This window comes from Choloepus didactylus, chromosome 14 (assembly GCF_015220235.1).
Source record: "Choloepus didactylus isolate mChoDid1 chromosome 14, mChoDid1.pri, whole genome shotgun sequence".
Classification (NCBI taxonomy): Eukaryota; Metazoa; Chordata; class Mammalia; order Pilosa; family Megalonychidae; genus Choloepus; species Choloepus didactylus.
The window spans coordinates 79418428-79438090 of NC_051320.1; the positions used below are offsets into that span (position 1 = coordinate 79418428).

Genomic DNA, 19663 nt, shown 5'->3' on the forward strand with positions numbered 1-19663 from the left:
AATCTTGAAGACAGTTGCATAAAAATGTAGGTTATGAGGGGTGACAATGGGATTGTGAAAGCCATAAGGACCATACTCCACTTTGTGTAGTTTATGGATGGATGAGTAGAAAAATAGGGGAAGGAAACAAACAGACAAAGGTACCCAGTGTTCTTTTTTACTTCTACTGCTCTTTTTCACTCTAATTATTATTCTTGTTATTTTTGTGTGTGTGCTAATGAAGGTGTCAGGGATTGATTTAGGTGATGAATGTATAACTATGTAATGGTACTGTGAACAATCGAAAGTGCGATTTGTTTTGTATGACTGCGTGGTATGTGAATATATCTCAATAAAATGAAGATAAAAAAAAAAAAGATAAAGTCATGGGAATGAAAAAACAAAAAAAACAAAAAAAACACAGGGGGCTGGAGTTTGACAACCCCTGTGAATCGGATGAAAGCTAAGGATCTTTTCTCCCCAAGAATACTGCATATACACACACAAGTTTAAACATTACCTCAAAGGTTTCATGTAACCCCTGAACACCATCCGTGATCACTGGACCCTAGTTTAAGAACTCCAGGATCAAAGAACCATAGATCCTGCCCTCAAGGCAGTTACTCAAACCTTTATGTATTATTCTAACAATACTGGTCATTTGGTCTTTGAGTCCCAAATAGATTGAAAACAAAGAAAAAAACAGAAATGAAGGAAGTAGAGATTACTACAGTCAGGCAAACTGACAACAGTAAAAAGGGTCAGCCTGATAAGAAAAGAAAAACTACATAAAGTAGAACACAAAAATACTGTGGGCCTTTGTCTAGTTTATGGATGGATGTGTAGAAAAGTAGGGGAAGCAAACAAACAGACAAAGGTACCCAGTGTTCTTTTTTACTTCAATTGCTCTTTTTCACTCTAATTATTATTCTTGTTATTTTTGTGTGTGTGCTAATGAAGGTGTCAGGGATTGATTTAGGTGATGAATGTACAACTATGTAATGGTACTGTAAACAATCGAAAGTATAATTTGTTTTGTATGACTGCGTGGTATGTGAATATATCTCAATAAAATGATGATAAAAAAAAATACTGTGGGCCATTTTATGTAAGCTTTACATAAATAGATCCCAATGTTACCACTATTTTGTCACATAAAATAATAAATAATATTTGTAATGATTTGAACAAAGGGAGATGATTTTTGTTTAAGAAAATGGGAATCCTTTACAGAAGACATACAAATGGCCAAGAGACACATGAAAACATGCTCAGCATTATTAGCCATCAGTGAAATGCAAATCAAACCCACAAGGTAATTCACACCAAGATGGCTAAAATAAAAAAAGGCAGACTATGACAAGGATTGGCAAGTTGAGGGAACACTGGAACCCTCATACATCGTTGGGGGGGATTGTAAAATGATGCAACCACTTTGGAAAACAGTCTATCAGCTCCTCATAGCAGTCAACACGGAGTTACCATTTGACTCAGCAATTCCACTCCTAGGCATATACCCAAGAGAAGCAAAAGTAGATGTCCACACAAAACTTGAACACAAATGTTCATAACAGCCTTATTTGTAAAAGCCAAAAAGTGAAAACCCAACTGATAAACAGAAAAACAAAATGCTGTATATTCATACAATGGAATATTATTTGGTAATAAAAAGGAATGAAGTACTGATATATACTATAATATAGATGAACCTTGAAAACATTATGCAAACTGAAAGAACCAGGAACACTGAAAGGCTATATATTGTATGATTCCCATGAAATACCTAGAATAGGCAAATCTATAGTGACAGAAAGAGATTATTGGTTGCTAGGGGCTGTAGGGAGAGTGGAATGTGAAGTGTGTGGTAATATAAAGATAGGAATCTAAATCTCTTAGAAGGAATCTCATTTAAAAATACCATGCCATTCATCTTTAAATCTTACATAAAGTCCAATGTTTCACAAACTTGAATAATGTAAAAATCCTTTTCAAGGAAAAAGCTTCAAGGATCTTGAACATTGATTTTTTTTGTATGAATATGTACAAAACACGTATTACATAAATTCATTTATAAGTTGTATACAAATAAAACTATAAAACCACCACCAGCAAAAAATATTAACATGAGGTTTTGCTGAAATAGCCATCTTCTATGTGAAAGCAGTACTGACTGCTATCAGTTTCTCTTCAGTTTGGCGTGCCCATACTGTTGGGTAGCATCATGACTGTTTTTCTTATTTAAAGTGCTCCAAAGCTTCACTTTAACAGCATGTCATGATATCACATCACATGGCCTTCTTTCAGAAGTGGTTGCATCATTCTTAAATTAAGTCAGACTCTGTTCTTATCTCATGAACCTAAGATAACTACTAAAATAACTGTTGTAAATGCAATTGTAAAAACAAACATAGAGCCTGAAATTTTATGGCAATTCCCTTTTGGGTGGCAATTTAGATGATCCAGAATATGTTTATTTTTCCTTCAGATTAGGAAAAATAATTTAAAAATTCTCATAAAGAATTAATTCATGGATCCTGAAGAATAAATCTGAAGACTTCAAGTATCAGAAATACTGGGCAAACGTATATTTCATTTCCCATTTCAACACCTCTGAAATTGAGATGTGTCTAACAATTGATGTCACATCAAAGTTTGTCATGTTTAAAAGGGGAAATTTTAGGTTGTATATATGTTATGAAAATAAACATTAAAAACAAACATAGGTAATGGGGCTGAGAGGCAGTGCAGACAGCGGGCTGAAAATGAATACCAGAGGACTCGGATCTCAGCTAAAGGACAATATTCCAGTTAATGAACTTTCAGCAAGTGGCCCTTTTGAAAGTCAAGATCTTCTTCAGAGAGGATTTCTTTGTGTGAAAACTGAACTTTTGCCCAGTCATCCTCTTGAATTATCAGAAAAGAATTCCAGCTCAACCAAGATAAAATCAATTTTTCCACACTGAGATACATCCAGGGTCTGTCTGCTCCACTAAAATTCAAGGCAGTGCAGGAGGCTCAGCGGCTTCCATTTCTTCCGAGCTCAAACTTTTCACTGGATATTCTGAGGGGTAATGATGAGACTACTGGATTTGAAGATATTCTAAATGATCCATCACAAAGTGAAGTAATGGGAGAACCACACTTGGTTGAACATAAACTTGGTTTACTGTAACACAGTTGTGCTGTTAATGAAAATAGGGACCGCAACTTGTTTATAGTTGTCTTTCTTCTATAATTTGACGTACACAACATTAAAAGTACTGACACGAGAATTTTTTCCTAAATAGTATCAGTGATCATTTGAAATTATTGGTTTTTTTGGTTCATGGCAATGTGACAATTGAAAACACTAAAGGAAGACAATTTTAAAGCTAGTTTTATATTAAAACACTGGTCTTCTAAGTCTTTAAAAAGTCATTGCTAATGAATACTATAAACCTGCCTGCAAGTTCCAAATAAACCCATTTTCTAGGTATTCCATAAATTTAATTTTAAATAGTCATTATCTATATTTGAATGTGCAGCCTTCATAGCAGCATCTTTCAGAATAAATATTCGTAATTGATTTCACTGGCAACTTCAAATTAAGAGAATATGATGTTTATACTTTATCCTGTTTCAGTATCAGCCATTAATACTCATAAGAATATCTGCTTTATTGATAAGTATTTTAAATTACCACCATTCTATTGATTCTTTCAAGTTGAAAACTATAAATTCAGAGGTTTTGATTTTGGTCTTGTCTTTAAAGTGAAAAAATTAAAAAGTAACCAGAAGTATATTAACCTGTGGTTCTTCATAGATTTGATAACATATTAATATATATTTAACGTGTTACTAAGTAATACTGTTAAAAGTAAGCCTCATCTTTCCTTGTTCTTGCTTTATATATCCTATGATGCTTAAATTTAAAAAATTAACAACCTTCATACATACACTCACACAATAATTTCTTTAAAAATTTTCACCATGCTTGTTCTATCTTATAAGGTATTCTTTAGGAACCTGGTACAGAAAAATTAAAGATTTTTAGAACATTAAAAACAAACAAACAAACACATAGCACTGTATAAGAAAACAGTGAACCCTAATATAAACCAAAGAATATATAGTTAATAGTACTATTATAAAAATGTTCTTTCATCAATTGTAACAAATGCATACACTAATGCAAGGTGTTAATAGGGTAGTATATGGGAACACTGTAGTTTATGTATTCTTTTTCTGTAAACCTACAACTCTCTTAAAAAAAAAAAAAAAGGTTTAACTCAGTATTTCTACTTTTTTTTAGTCTCATAAAATGATGTATGTTTCAATAGCTGGTGCTTTGGAGTCAATGAAATAGAACAGTAAACACTCCATAAATGGAGATGCAAATTTAAAAATACATAAAAGGTTAATTTAAATAACTGAAGAAATAATAACAAAAGCTCAGAAACTTAAAAGGGCATAACCTCACTTATCTGGAAAGTTCACTATACAAATTGTAATTAAGAGCTGGAGGGTAAAGTCACTGAACTGAGTCATAATGGTATTTTCAACAAATGGGGCTGGGAGAGTTGGATATCCATATCCAAAAGAATGAAAGAGGACCCCTACCTCACACCCTACACCAAAATTAACTCAAAATGCACCAAAGATCTCAATATAAAAGAAAGTACCATAAAACTCCTAGAAGATAATGTAGGATAACATCTTCAAGACCTTGTATTAGGCGGCCACTTCCTAGACTTTACACCCAAAGCACAAGCAACAAAAGAGAAAATAGATAAATGGGAACTCCTCAAGCTTAGAAGTTTCTGCACCTCAAAGGAATTTCTCAAAAAGGTAAAGAGGCAGCCAACTCAATGGGAAAAAATTTTTGGAAACCATGTATCTGACAAAAGACTGATATCTTGCATATATAAAGAAATCCTACAACTCAATGACAATAGTACAGACAGCCCAATTATAAAATGGGCAAAAGATATGAAAAGACAGTTCTCTGAAGAGGAAATACAAATGGCCAAGAAACATATGAAAAAATGTTCAGCTTCACTAGCTATTAGAGAGATGCAAATTAAGAGCACAATGAGATACCATCTAACACCAATTAGAGTGGCTGCCATTAAACAAACAGGAAACTACAAATGCTGGAGAGGATGTGGAGAAATTGGAACTCTTATTCATTGTTGGTGGGACTGTATAATGGTTCAGCCACTCTGGAAGTCAGTCTGGCAGTTCCTTAGAAAACTAGATATAGAGTTACCGTTCGATTCAGCGATTGCACTTCTCGGTATATACCCGGAAGATCGGAAAGCAGTGACACGAACAGATATCTGCACGCCAATGTTCACAGCAGCATTATTCACACTTGCCAAGAGATGGAAACAACCCAAATGTCCTTCAACAGATGAGTGGATAAATAAAATGTGGTATATACACACGATGGAATACTACACGGCAGTAAGAAGGAACGATCTCGTGAAACATATGACAACATGGATGAACCTTGAAGACATAATGCTGAGCGAAATAAGCCAGGCACAAAAAGAGAAATATTATATGCTACCACTAATGTGAACTTTGAAAAATGTAAAACAAACGGTTTATAATGTAGAATGTAGGGGAACTAGCAATAGAGAGCAATTAAGGAAGGGGGAACAATAATCCAAGAACAGATAAGCTATTTAACGTTCTGGGGATGCCCAGGAATGACTATGGTCTGTTAATTTCTGATGGATATAGTAGGAACAAGTTCACAGAAATGTTGCTATATTAGGTAACTTTCTTGGGGTAAAGTAGGAACAGGTTGGAAGTAAAGCAGTTATCTTAGGTTAGTTGTCTTTTTCTTACTCCCTTGTTATGGTCTCTTTGAAATGTTCTTTTATTGTATGTTTTTTGTTTTTTTTTTTTAATACAGTTGATTTAAAAAAGAAAAAAAAGTTAAAAAAAAAAAAAAAAACCAAGGAAAAAAATATGTAGTGCCCCCTTGAGGAGCCTGTGGAGAATGCAGGGGTATTGGCCTACCCCACCTCGATGGTTGCTAACATGACCACAGACATAGGGGACTGGTGGTTTGATGGGTTGAGCCCTCTACCATAGGTTTTACCCTTGGGAAGACGGTTGCTGCAAAGGAGAGGCTAGGCCTCCCTATAATTGTGCCTAAGAGCCTCCTCCCGAATGCCTCTTTGTTGCTCAGATGTGGCCCTCTCTCTCTAGCTAAGCCAACTTGAAAGGTGAAATCACTGCCCTCCCCCCTACGTGGGATCAGACACCCAGGGGAGTGAATCTCCCTGGCGACGTGGAATATGACTCCCAGGGAGGAATGTAGACCTGGCATCGTGGGACGGAGAACATCTTCTTGACCAAAAGGGGGATGTGAAAGGAAATGAAATAAGCTTCAGTGGCAGAGAGATTCCAAAAGGAGCCGAGAGGTCACTCTGGTGGGCACTCTTACGCACACTTTAGACAACGCTTTTTAGGTTCTAAAGAATTGGGATAGCTGGTGGTGGATACCTGAAACTATCAAACTACAACCCAGAACCCATGAATCTCGAAGACAGTTGTATAAAAATGTAGCTTAGGAGGGGTGACAATGGGATTGGGAAAGCCATAAGGACCACACTCCACTTTGTCTAGTTTATGGATGGATGAGTAGAAAAATAGGGGAAGGAAACAAACAGACAAAGGTACCCAGTGTTCTTTTTTACTTCTACTGCTCTTTTTCACTCTAATTATTATTCTTGTTATTTTTGTGTGTGTGCTAATGAAGGTGTCAGGGATTGATTAAGGTGATGAATGTACAACTATGTAATGGTACTGTGAACAATTGAATGTACGATTTGTTCTGTATGACTGCGTGGTATGTGAATATATCTCAATAAAATGAAGATTTAAAAAAAAAGAGCTGGAGGGTTCTAGACTTCTAAATCATTATTGCTCATTTCTTTATGAGAATGATTAAAAAAACAACAATTTCATCAAACATATTTTACTGAAATTGGGGCTTTCCATCCATTTATGTTAGGTCCTACCAAAGTGGGGAAGAAGTTAAGATTTCGAGATAATTAAACTTAGATTTAAATCCTGCTCTTGAACAAACACACCCCAGTTCCATGAACTTAGCCAAACTAACTTACCCATTTAAACTGAGGGTGATGGTTAGGTTCATGTGTCAACTGGCCAGGTGATGGTGCCCAGTTAACTGGTCAAGCAAAGAATGGCTTAACTATTACTGCAAGGACATTTCATGGCTGGCTAATAAACCAGAAGGCTGGTTTGTTAAATCATCAGTCAACTGATTGCATCTGTGGCTGATTACAACTACAATCAACTAAGGGAATGTCTTCTACAATGAGAATACAAACAGTTGGATTTAATTCAATCAGTTGAAGACTGAAGGGAGAAGAGAGGACCTTTTTTTTTTTTTCTACCCTCTTTGGCTAGACAGCCTCTCCTGGGGAGTTCATCAAGGACCTTCATCAGAGATGCCAGCTTGTGAACTGCCCTATGGAATTTGGACTTGTGCATCTCACAGTTGCGTGACACATTTTTTAAAAATCTCATATTTACAGATATCTCCTGTTGGTTCTGTTTCCCTAGAGAACTCTGACTAATACACTCACATTTTCCCATGTGTGTTAAAGTGGGATTCATGCCACCTGTCTTAGGGTTCTTGAGAAACCAAATTAAAATATGGATAAAGCATCTAGTAGGCACACATTAAGATTAGCAAAAGAAAACAAAAAAAAAAAAATCGTGTTTTGCCTCCTTTCTGAAGATTGCTTTGGAAGTGCACTAACACAGTGAAGTTCATAAATGACTCAGAACTGATGAAAAACTTGATAGTAAGCAATCAGAAACAGACTTAATGCTTTGAACAAAGGCTTTATACACACTATGAAGCAGAACCACACATCACAAGCAGGTTAGTCACAAAGTCTCTTCAGATTCTCAAATACATAAGACAGCTGATCATGTATCAACCAACCTTGTCAGCTGCATTCATACATATCACGAGTATTGTCATTAAACATGAAAATAAAAACAAACTACACTTAATACATATAATTTTAATTTTATAATATTCATTTATTTCAAATACATGTATTTCAAGTAAATTACACTTTAAAACCCTGGAATGATAACTGGTCAAGGATACACTTTAAAAAAGTAAATGCAAATACTAAATTACTATTTTAAAACTATTTGGGGTTATCCTTCAACCATCTTGTCTTACCTTGTAAAATGCCTGCCATTAGCATGCTTCTCCATTATTTCCATATTCTTATCAAAACTAGAATCTGAAGAATTCTGTGCATTTTTTCTCAAAGATCTTAAGGCACGTGTCTGGTGGTAGGCAACTTCCTTAACTGAAGATCTAACCTTTAAGAACAATTAAGAAAGTCACCTAAGATTTTTTTCAGTCAAAACCCTCAAGTTAAATCGCTCCTAAGTTTTCTGATTACAAGTTTGTTAACAATTGTTTTTTGTGCAGTATCCTTTTTTTGCATCTTCTCAAGAAACAATAATTATTTTATGATAAACAAATAACCAGCAATATTAGATAAAATGGCTAATATAAGATTTAGTAGTTTAGAGTTCTAATTCATAACCAGTAGTCTAGAAAGTGAAGTTTTCCACCACTGATAAAAAGCCATAACAGTTCATAATAGTAAATACTCATTTATTTTAAGGCTACAGATATCAGGAATATCCAAAAAAGATATTGATATACACTTAAATATATATAAATACACACAAATAATGTAACAACTGTGAGAAGTCAAAGACTCTTTAGGTTTGTTAATCTGTTGTAAAAAAAAAAATAGAGCACTTCTAAGTAACTTTATTTAAGCCAATCCTATAATGCTACAGAAAAGCATACAAAGTAAGCCCTGTTGTGCAATATGTTGGGATACAATAGCCCTTCACCAGCAACTTCCCAAAAGGCTTGCTCAATAGACTGGAGGTTCTCTAAAATAGTGGCTTGTTTTATAGCTAATAGGGAGGTTGTATCACAAAATGTTCAAAAAGTTCATACAAACCTTTCTAAAATAGTACAAAAGATATGTCTACATCAAGAGAGAACACAATTTTTAAAATACATACCTTACTACTCTTAAGATTGATTTTAGAAAAACAGTGTTTTCGAAAAAACTGAAACACTGCCTCTCCCACCCCTACCCTCACCCCCAGCTGGTTTTATTTTGTCACTTAATTTTGTTTTATGAGTTGCCAGCAGCTAGGATGTGGGAAGAACAATGAAATGTTTAGTTCCAGTCCTGCCCCTTCCATGACTTTAGACAACTACCTGATGGGTTCACATGTAAAACAAGGACACCCACACCATGAGGATTTGTGTAAGAATTAGATAGGTGCTTCATAAAATATTAAGTGATGTATAGATTTGTTACCACCTATCATTGTACCTATATTTAAGGATGTTTCGAAAAAAGAATACCTACATTTTAGACAAGAGTCATGTAAAATAGATTTTCAAAGATAATTTTAGCCTACATGCGTACTTTCTCTGAAAACTGTTCTGAGAAGGTGCCTTAACACAAGACATCCTCTTTCATTTTCCTTTCTCCCATTTTACAAAAGAAAGTCGTATCTCTCACCTCTTCTAAATCTTACTATTGTAGACAGCTTCAAGGCATTAAAAGCCTCCATAAAGCCCAGGAAAATCATTGTTGTAGGTGTTAAGAAACTGAATGACTGAGCAAGGCAACAAATCCTTTCCCATGGTTAAATGATTTTCAACAAAATTGGAAGAGGACCTAATTAAGCTGCGAGAGCATTAAAAGTAATTTTTGGCAAGTGATTTTCAGCATGTAAGTCAGAAAAAACTGAGTGGCACTGCTAAGCAAAACTTACTGTTACTATCTACTTATTTATTTGAACAGTGTTTCTCAGTGTTTACATTTATTAAAAACAACGGATGATGCCAAACACTGTTTTTAGTAATGAATAAGATTCATCCATAGATACCTGAATCAATGGGAAGGGGAAAGCTTCAACCATATGAAAGCCTAATAAAATCTCACTTTCTGCTTAACCATTTTTAATCAAAATATGTTTATGCTGTTTTGATCAATTGAGTATCAATAATATAACTCAATCCAGAAGAATTTTATTTCTCAGAATCTTATGGTTACAGGATAAGTGGAAAAATTTTCAAACTCTGCTGCAAAAAAGTATGAAAGGATGATTAATAAATGACTTTCAAGCATAAAAATATATTAAGATAAAATACTATAGGTTAAGAAGATTGGAAAAACAAATTAAGAAAGAAAATCAATGTAAAATTTGACTGTGAAGAGTTTATTTATTATTTTTTAATGTTCCATGACAGATATCAAATAACTATGGCAACGGATACATGTAAAAGCCCAATGTTAACGGCTTTATTCTTCTTAATGTCAGCATTAAAAGATGCCAGAAATTACACTTCTGTTAACTATTAAAACTAATGGGGGGGCACTTTAGATGGCAACTTTAAAACATACAAGGGAATACAGCATTAAAAAACAATTTACAACTTATAACAGCAATAATGTGAGGCTCACACTGCCTTAGAAAACCTATTAAGGAACTTTCCGACCCTAACACTTTATAATTTTGCTATATTCATATTTAGCTTAACCATATGGAAAATACAAGATAGTACAGACTTCATTGAAGATACTATTAAGCTAAACCTAAGGCTCCAATTGACTCATGCGAAACCACTACCACCATTACTATTCGACTTAGCATATTGTATAAAGGCTAAAATTTGATTTTCAACAATATTCTTTAAAATATTTAACTTTTTCTCTATTCTTCATTTTCCTAAAATACTTTAATAAACAAATTGGTACAAACATCAAATTAATTTTTACACAAAAGGGGGAGGCATTAAATACAGGAAAAAAGATTTCCTGAGAAACATGGAAGATTCAACTAGTGAGTGGCTCGAGTTCATCCTAATAAGCAGTAAGCAGCAAGAAAGTATGGAGAGAAAAATAAAACAGGTAATAATGCACACTGAGGAATTTTTAAAACATCAGTAACTTACAACAATTTTCTTACAAAAGCAATCTAAAAATAAAAGTAATACATGCCCATTGTAATTGGAAAAAGCAAAGAAAAGCATAAAGATGAAAATAATGTCACTCAACTCTATGTACAACCATTGTTAACCTTTTGGTGCATAAACCCTTCTTTTCTTACGCAAATAAAGTCATGATTTTTAAATTGGGATGACAATATTATATATGCTTGGCAATTTTTTTCCTAGTGATACGAACATTTTTTTGATGTTCTATTAAAAAAACGACACCACACCATTATAACAGCTATGGTATATATCCCACTATGCTCTGCCCCTGGGCTGCAAGAAGGGGGCCAAGCTGACTTCTGAGGAGGAAGAAATTTTAAACAAAAAATGGTCAAAGAAAATTCAGAAGAAATATGAAGAAAGGAAAAAGAATGCCAAGACCAGCAGTCTTCTTGAGGAGTAGTTCCAGCAGGGAAAGCTTCCTGCGTGCATTACTTCGAGGCCACGTCAGCGTGGCCTGTGTGGCCGAGCAGATGGCTATGTGCTAGAGGGCAACAAGCTGGAGTTTTATCTGGAAAACCAAGGCCCAGAAAGGCAAATAACTCCCCCTCCCATCCTAGCTCATGTAATAAAGGTGTTTATTGTTCTTAAAAAAACATTTTTTAAAATGAATAAATAGTATTCTAGCCATTATAAGAACCTAATTTATTTAACAAGTTGCTTACTGTAGCTCATTTAGGTTATCTGCATATTTTTTAATTTTATAAATACCACCAGACAAATAATCTTGTGTACATCTGATTTCCTAAGGAAAAGTAGCACAGCTATTAAATCAGTTATATTTTAATAAGGGTGATTAAACTAATTTATGAGAAATAAGTTAACCGTCAACTCTTAATAGTAATTAACACTGGATTATAGGGATGAGGACTTTCACTTTCTATTTTTCACATTTTTACAACATGCCTTGCTAGAAAAAATTACCTAAAGTAAAAAAGAGAAAGCATACTTAATCTGAAAACTAAACATGCAGATGTAGTGTCATTCATTCACTGGTTAAACCTACACAGATACTGAAAGCATGGACAGTTCTTGAAAAACAAAATTTTAAAAGGAAAATATATAGTTTGTTAAATTTTAAGTCTGTCGTGTCTTTGCAGAATCAGCGTTAATACAGAGAGCAGGCAACAACAGGTTTAGAATCAAGAACTCAAATTTAATAATTTTTCCTCAAAGTAGATACAATTGCATAATAGAAATATTCTAATTTTTTTTGTGAAACACCAAATTTATTTAAGCTGTTAAGTTCATAACAAATATGTATGTAGGGATTAGGTGGCTGTGTCAACTCAAATATCAAATCAACAAATGACTTTTAAACATAATTTTCACAACCACAGTTGTAATACTAACCTACAAAATGTACTCATCCAGACTTGAGTTCTTTGAAAGCTTGGACAACAGCATATTCTGACATACAATGGTCCAGTATAGTTGTGCTATCCCTCCTTAGCTTCATCTTTCATGTAATAGTCAATTCCTTACCATCAATCTATTCCGCAAGGTCCAGAAATTTAGTTCCTACTCCTACAGCTCCTTCAGTAGATGTAAAACTATCTCCCACTAGTGGTTTTGCTCTACCACTATTTGCTTCTATGAAGTTGATCACTCCCTCCTTTAAATGCTTTGATTCTTTGGTTTACACGATACTCGGCTGCACTATTCATCCTCTTCCCAATCTTAAAATGTAACCATTGCTCCAGATCTTCTTAGATGTTTTGTATTTTGCTATGTTTTCTATCCACCCTCAAGTATCAACAATCACCTCAATATAGGTGACTCCCAAAGATATGCAGTCCTAACCTTTCACCACACTCTGGCATCACATTCCCAACTAAAGAGGTTTACTGCTCATCTCTTTAGCTGGAAACAACACTGTTCCCTGTATACAAACTCTCAGATCCTTTGCAGAATTGTTTGGTATTTTCTCCTTAGTTTAGACTCCAGCTTTCTCTTCTTTAGTCTATCAAGATAACAATGAACTAATTAAGAGCTCAAACTCTGGAGACAGACTTCCTAGGCTTGATACTTGACACTGTCACTGAGAGCTGTGTGATGCTGAACAAGTTACATAAGGTTTCTGTACCTTAGCTTCCATATTTGTAATGAGGCTGATAATAGTTACTTTATAGGGGAAATGTGTGTGTGTATTAGGTACGTTGCCTGGCACATAACAAGTGCTATATAAGTGGTAGATATTATTACTACTATTATTACTACTACTACTACTATAATCTTTTATACTATTAGGTAATCTTTTAACTGGTCTTCCAAGCTCCAAATACGTGGACAATAATCCATTCTAAACACTGTTTCTTCAGATCCCTATTCCAACTACTCACTGTTTCCCAACAAAGTTGCAACCTCTAAGCTTAAAATCAAGGGCTCTTCCTGACTCCAGTCTACTACAAACTGTCTAGCAAAAACAAATCATTGCCCCCAAACAAACATACTCTCCTGAACATAGGGCTGCCATGTCACCCAATTTCAGGGAGCCTCATTCACTGACACATGTCAAAATCTCTCTATCCATGCTTTCTGATACTTCAGTCAGCTATACACTTGGGATTTTTTGGTGTTTTATTATGCTTCAGCTTTTAAAAAATTTTCCCATATTTTGTACAAATCAGTATTGAGTATGGACTATCTTTCTAGACTTTTTAATAAATAGACAATTAAAAAACCCAAAAATAGTACCTTTCATATACTGCAATGTTTTACCTTTTTTGCACCTAACAAATGGGAGGAGTAAAAATGTAGGTAAACATGACTAAAAAGTAATGTATATTCATCACACATAAAAACAATGTTATTAATCCTTAAGTGACTCTTCAGCTTGAGAAACAACCCTAAATCAAAGAGCCTCAGACCTATGAAAGTACAGAAAGACAATGGACAGTCTGACTCTGAAGGAAAAAGAAACCACAGAAGGGGTACCCAGACTTACAAGGCTGGCAGGACGAAAGCAAAAGTTTGGGAAACAAATGAACAAACAAAAAACAAAGCTAAAACAACAAAATATTCAGAGGATCCTTCCAAGTCAACAAAAACAAAAAACACAAATCCTAAGCCCAACTGAATGGGATCATATTCAAAACTTAAAAGTAGAAAGCGGTTAATAAATAGGTGATTATAGGTAGCTTCAGAACTTGAAGGTAAGGTCAGCCTCTGAGATTAAACTAAGAAAAGCCCAAGTTATGATTCAATATGAATGAATTTAGCCACCTGTAAAAGTAACCAACCCAAAAAATACTGTCAATAAATATGTGGCTGAGGAGACTAAGAAATAACAATGTATACGATTTATCAGAGAGTTAGTCTCTGAAACATATTATTGATATAAAAAGCAAGTTATAAATGGAATCAATTGTATCGAATGATAAAGTTCTCAAATTAGGAAATATCCCAATCAGGTTGTTTGGTATTGGTGGGTTGTCATCAGGTATAAATACATTACCCCTCAAGACTATTCATCTCTTTTGATCCAATACCATGCTCACTAAGTAACCCTCTGAGTACAATTTGGTCTACACAGGTGCCTTTACTTATAGAAGGGAGTACTCTGTCTCAAGTATAATCCCTACTGGAAATCTGGGCCTGAAAAAAATCCTTCCCATTCTGCAATGCCCAGCTGGAATGGTCTCTCAGACGGTAGTTTGCTCAACCGCTATACACACTGACATGGCATTTATGACATATAATCTCTGTATAATGCTGTGTGAAGTCTCCTCTGCTACATTAAGTTCCTTTAGAGCAGGGACAATCAACAACAAATATTTATTGCGCATCTACTACTAGGCTCTACTCTAGGAGCCAAGAATACAATATTGAAAAAAGGGCAAATTCCAAGACTCTATGGAGTTATATTCTGCTTTTGGGAGAGAAAAAAATATAGAATTAGGAAATTATAAAATATATTAAAAGGTGATAAAGCAGAGTAACGGGCACTGAGAATGTCAAGGGGAGTGATTTATAATTTTAAACAGGGTGGTTAGGGTAAGCATCATTGAAAAGGTGATATTGTAGCAAGACTTGAAGGAACCAGACTCCTAAATCTGAATTCCAGTTTTACCACTTACTATACAGATGAATTTGGGCAAGTTATTTAAGTCTATGTGTCCATTTTCTCACCTGTAAAACAAGGATGAACCCAATTCATATAAGGTTGTGAGGACTGAATTAATATTTGTAAAGTTTTTGGAACACACGAAGCACTATATGAACTCTGAGGTGTTTTTTTTTTTTGTGATTCTTTTTTTTAAATTAAAAAATAATAAAAACAAAAAAGCAAAAGAAGGTAAAAGAACCAGTCATGCAGATATACAGGGGAAGTGTATTCCAGACAGAGGGAACAGAAAAGTACAAAAGCCCTGGGATTCAAGGAAAAGCTAGGCCACAGTGAGATCAGTGTGTCTGGCAAAGTGTGGGTTTTGCAAGAGGGAGACTGGAAGAGTGTGTCATTAGAAAGATATAGGGAAGGGGGAAAAGGGAGCATAGGTGGCCCCAAAACTTTTAAACTTTTACTCTTAGATAGTGAGCCACTAGAGGGTTTTTGAAAAGAGGAGAGATCAACAGTTTTGACTTTTTAAAGGGATCACTGTCAGCTGTTCTGAAACTGACTGCTGGAGGAAAGGGGGCAGGATGGTTGCAAGGCGGAAAACAGGGAGGCCAGTCAAGAAACTATTTTAATAATCCAGGAAAGAGATAATAGCTTGAACCAGCATTGCAACAATGGAGGATATGAGAAATGGTCAGATTCTGAACATAATTTCAAAGTAGAGCCAACAGAATTTGCTAATGCATTGGATATGGGATGAGAGAGAGGATTCTAGGTTAACTCCAAGTTTTTGGCCTGAGGAACTGGAAAGGGAGTAGCCATTAACTAAAATTGACTATGGTCTTAACAACTGAAAATCACTGAGTCCAAACTATATGCCAAGTGTTCAGCTGAACTGCTAACATGCATGGTCACATTTAATCCTCACTGCCCATGTAGTAGGTAACAACCCCACTTAACAAGTGCAGAAACCTGCTGATTACTGGTAAACTGAGATTCAAACTAATATTGTAGTTCTTAAGAACTTATGTTCTTAACCAGTATTCAATACATCATTGCAGTCACAGGATCTAGCAGGGTCCTGAACATAATAAATATTCAACAAACACTTATTGAAATAATTTGTTTTTTTCTCAACACGTGACCAGAGCTCAGGGCAGAAGTGTTTGGACTCCCCAAATCTCTTCCATCTTCTGCATTTGCAATTGAGAAACAAATCCTGAAAATTAAGAAATTGTCTCTTCAATTCAGAATCATGACTTCGGAGACTGAAGGGACTAGAGAGCTCTTTTAGCCCACTTCCCTAGGCAAGGAACAACCAGTATGGGGCATCCACAAAGGCTGCTGATAACCAATTTCATGCAGAGGCTCCCTTAACAATACAAGACCCTAAAATAGTCTACCCAAACCAGAGGACTATGCTTTGTCACCAAACATACCTCTCCTGGGCTTTCTGGTCCTATTTTCCTGACACCCAAGCCTACCCTAACTCCAGCATAACTGGATTACTCCCTGCTGCCCTAACTTCTCTGTACTGTTTCCTCAACTTCTCCAACCTGTTGCTCATGATGTTCCCGCCGCCTATGCCCTTTGGCAGCTGGAGTCGGGGGTGGATCTCTTCTCTCACCCTTAAACTGCCAATCAAAAATCCTAGCTGTACTCGAGACCTAGAAGGAAAAGCACCTCTTTCAAGAAAACATTACAGCTCCACCCCCTTGCAAACTTCCCTTATAAATAGTTTGTAACTGCAGCACCATATAATAGAAAAGGAAAGGTCTCGAAGGTAGCTGGGTTCTAATTTGAAATATAACACTTACTGGTTTTACCTTTTCGAGTCCGTTTCTTCATTTGTAAAACAGGTATCATAACTATCAATTCTCAGAGTTGTTATGAGGCTTAAGTGAAAAGACTGTACATGAAATATTGGTCCCCATCCTGCTACGTTACACAACCTGGTATTATTCACTGAGTTCTTACTACCGAACCCCTCTGGATAGGAAATGGAGGTCAGGGAACCTGAACTACAATCTTTCTATCCACGCAGCCCCTAAAACATTTATTATGCATACAGAAATCAGTCAGTAAATGTGTGTTGCACTTAACTGGCGGATGCGAACCCCAAGACGGAGCCAGAGCGACAGGTCAAGGACGTGGGGGTGGGGAGGGAGCAGTCCAAATAACCAAGGCTCTGCCCACAACGGCACTTCGGCTCCAGAGAGCTACGGTTTCCTTTTCCGTAAAAGGAGGTGGGAGCCAACTGCTTAGCCCTCTTCCAGCCAGCCCAATCTCTTCGATCTGCCCCACGCTCCCTGGGGTCGAGCATGAGAAGCCTTTCGTTTTACTTTTGTCCCCTCCCCCCCCAACTGTCATCCCGAGGAGCCCGCCCCAGGCCTCTACTCACGCCGGCGGCTGCCGCGGTGACGGCGGATTTCTCAGCGGCGCGGGCCGAGCGCAGCCGCCTCCGGCCGATCTGCTCCAAGCTGAGGAACTCGTTGGACAGGTCCAGGGGGTCCGTGCCCGAGGTGGCGGAGTGACTATGCAGCTCCAGGCTGCTGCGGAGGACCACCATCTTCTCTTCTCGTCTCCCGAGCCGCCAAGGTAGGAGACAGGTCCCGGGTGCGGGCGGCTGCTGCTCCGGCTCTTCCGCGCTCCGAATTCTGGCGCCACGAGATCCGCGCCAGCGACTGCGGCGCGCGCGTCCGGAATCCCTCCGCTGCTTGGCCCGCCCACGCCGCCACCCTGGCCTAGTACCGCAGCCTCGCCAAGGGCATTTATTCTTTCTTTTCATCCTATCTGTAGCGCGAAGGAGGCCGGGCTTAAGTTGAGGGGGATATGCACCTACGGCGCCGAAGACTTGAGCAGATAGTAGGGGGATAACGCAGACTTCTTTTTCTTATATAGTTCCGGCTCGCTGAACTCGGCGGAGGGACACGGCAGGGAGCGGTGCGCAGTCCTGTTTGGAATTTTGGCGCGTGGAGGACGGGGGAAGGGAGGCTTCCGCTAGCTCTGATTGGCTGACCCGGACCTCGCGTCGGTTCCCCGCCCCTCCTGACACCTGCCTTCTGCTTCCCGCCAAGTAGAATTCAAATGCAAAATGCGAGTCCTTGACTGGGGGACCGAAAGCTCTTGGCTTTTGACAGGTTTTGACTTTGAGCCTTAAGAGCTTTTTACTAATGGCTTAACCAAAACAAATTAGCTATAAAAGAAGAAAGAAAGAAAATGAGCTCTAAGTGAGGCAGTGGAGTGCAAGAGTTAAGGACGCAAGATCTGTAGCCAGCTCTGCCATATCCGATTTATATAATCTTGAGCAAATTTTCTCACTTCTCCGGGTCTTAATTTCCTCATCTGGAAAATAGATAAAATAATAATACCCAAGATTCAAAGGTGTTATTGAACTTTAGAACCGTGCTTACACTTAATAAATGCTCAAAAACGTTGGCTACTGTTACAGAATTACAGAATGAAAATGGCTTCTCTAAGATTACAGCATTTGCTTGACTGTTTTGAAATAGATAACATGATGAATGATAGGAATGGGAAAGGAGTCCTAGGGAAACAAGCAAAAGTCGTTTATTGATTTGGATAATTATTTCCGTAAGTCAACAGTTAATAAATATTTGTTGAGCACCTATTACGTGCAGGCACCCGTTCTAAGGGCTGGAGAGCAGCAGTGGACAAAAAAGACCCGCTATGCCCTCGTGGAACTTCAACTCGAGAAGCAGGAGAAAGATAATACACAAAATAAATAAATGATTTATTTGTTAAAAAGTGGTAAGTGTTTACAGAGAAAACTAAAGTAGGGAAGGAAGCAGTTTTAAACAGGGTGATTAAGGAAGGTGTCCTTGAGATTTCTGGGAGAAGAAGTATGCAGGCAAAGGGAACCAGAGGATAACGAGGCCAATGAAACAAAGAAAAGAGCAGCTGGGAACAGATCCTGCAGAGCTATGGGCCTCAGTTTTAAGGTCTTTGGCTTTTATTATAAGAGACATGGAAAGACATCACGGGGTTTTGAACAGAGGAGTGACTCACACTGACTTTTTAAAGGACTCTCTCTGATGCTGCATGGAGAATGTAATATTTGGGGCATAGTTATACTAAAAAATTTTTTGGGGGGTAATGAAAATGTTCTGAAATTGATTGTGGTGATAAAGTATTCATTGTTTATCTGAAATCCAAATTTAACCGGGTATCCTGTATTTTCATTTGCTAAATCTTGTGACCATAGTTAGGAAGTCATTGCAATTATTCAAGGCAAGAGATGAGGGTGGCACCAACCAGCATGGGAACAGTGGAGGTAAAGAGAAGTAGTCAGATTCTGGCTATAACTTGAAGAGAGAGCCAACTGAATTTGCTGATTAATTGCATATGGGCATGAGAGAAAGAGAGGTGTCAAGGATGACTCTCCCCACCCCCACCCCCCGCCAGTCAAGACGAAGTTGCCCTTAACTGAGATGAGGAAGGCTACGGCTAAAACGAGTTCGGAAGGAAAATCAGGTATTCCTTCAGATGTGCATTTAAGATATGGAAATTACTATATATTC

The 19663-nt window shown here is 37.0% G+C and overlaps 1 protein-coding gene and 1 pseudogene across 1 annotated transcript in view; one reads left to right on the forward strand and one right to left on the reverse strand.

The window, feature by feature from the left end:
- The window catches only part of ATAD2 (ATPase family AAA domain containing 2), a 73647-nt gene extending 55856 nt beyond the window's left edge, over nucleotides 1-17791 (reverse strand). The window contains exons 1-2 of the mRNA XM_037803204.1: nucleotides 17524-17791; nucleotides 8201-8346 (exon numbers count right to left, since the gene is read on the reverse strand). Of these exons, the coding sequence (XP_037659132.1) occupies nucleotides 8201-8346; nucleotides 17524-17691 (314 nt within the window). The 5' untranslated portion in view covers nucleotides 17692-17791. The remainder of the gene's footprint in view (nucleotides 1-8200; nucleotides 8347-17523) is intronic.
- On the forward strand, nucleotides 2742-3151 carry LOC119509270 (annotated as a pseudogene).
- Nucleotides 17792-19663: the final 1872 nt, after the last annotated feature.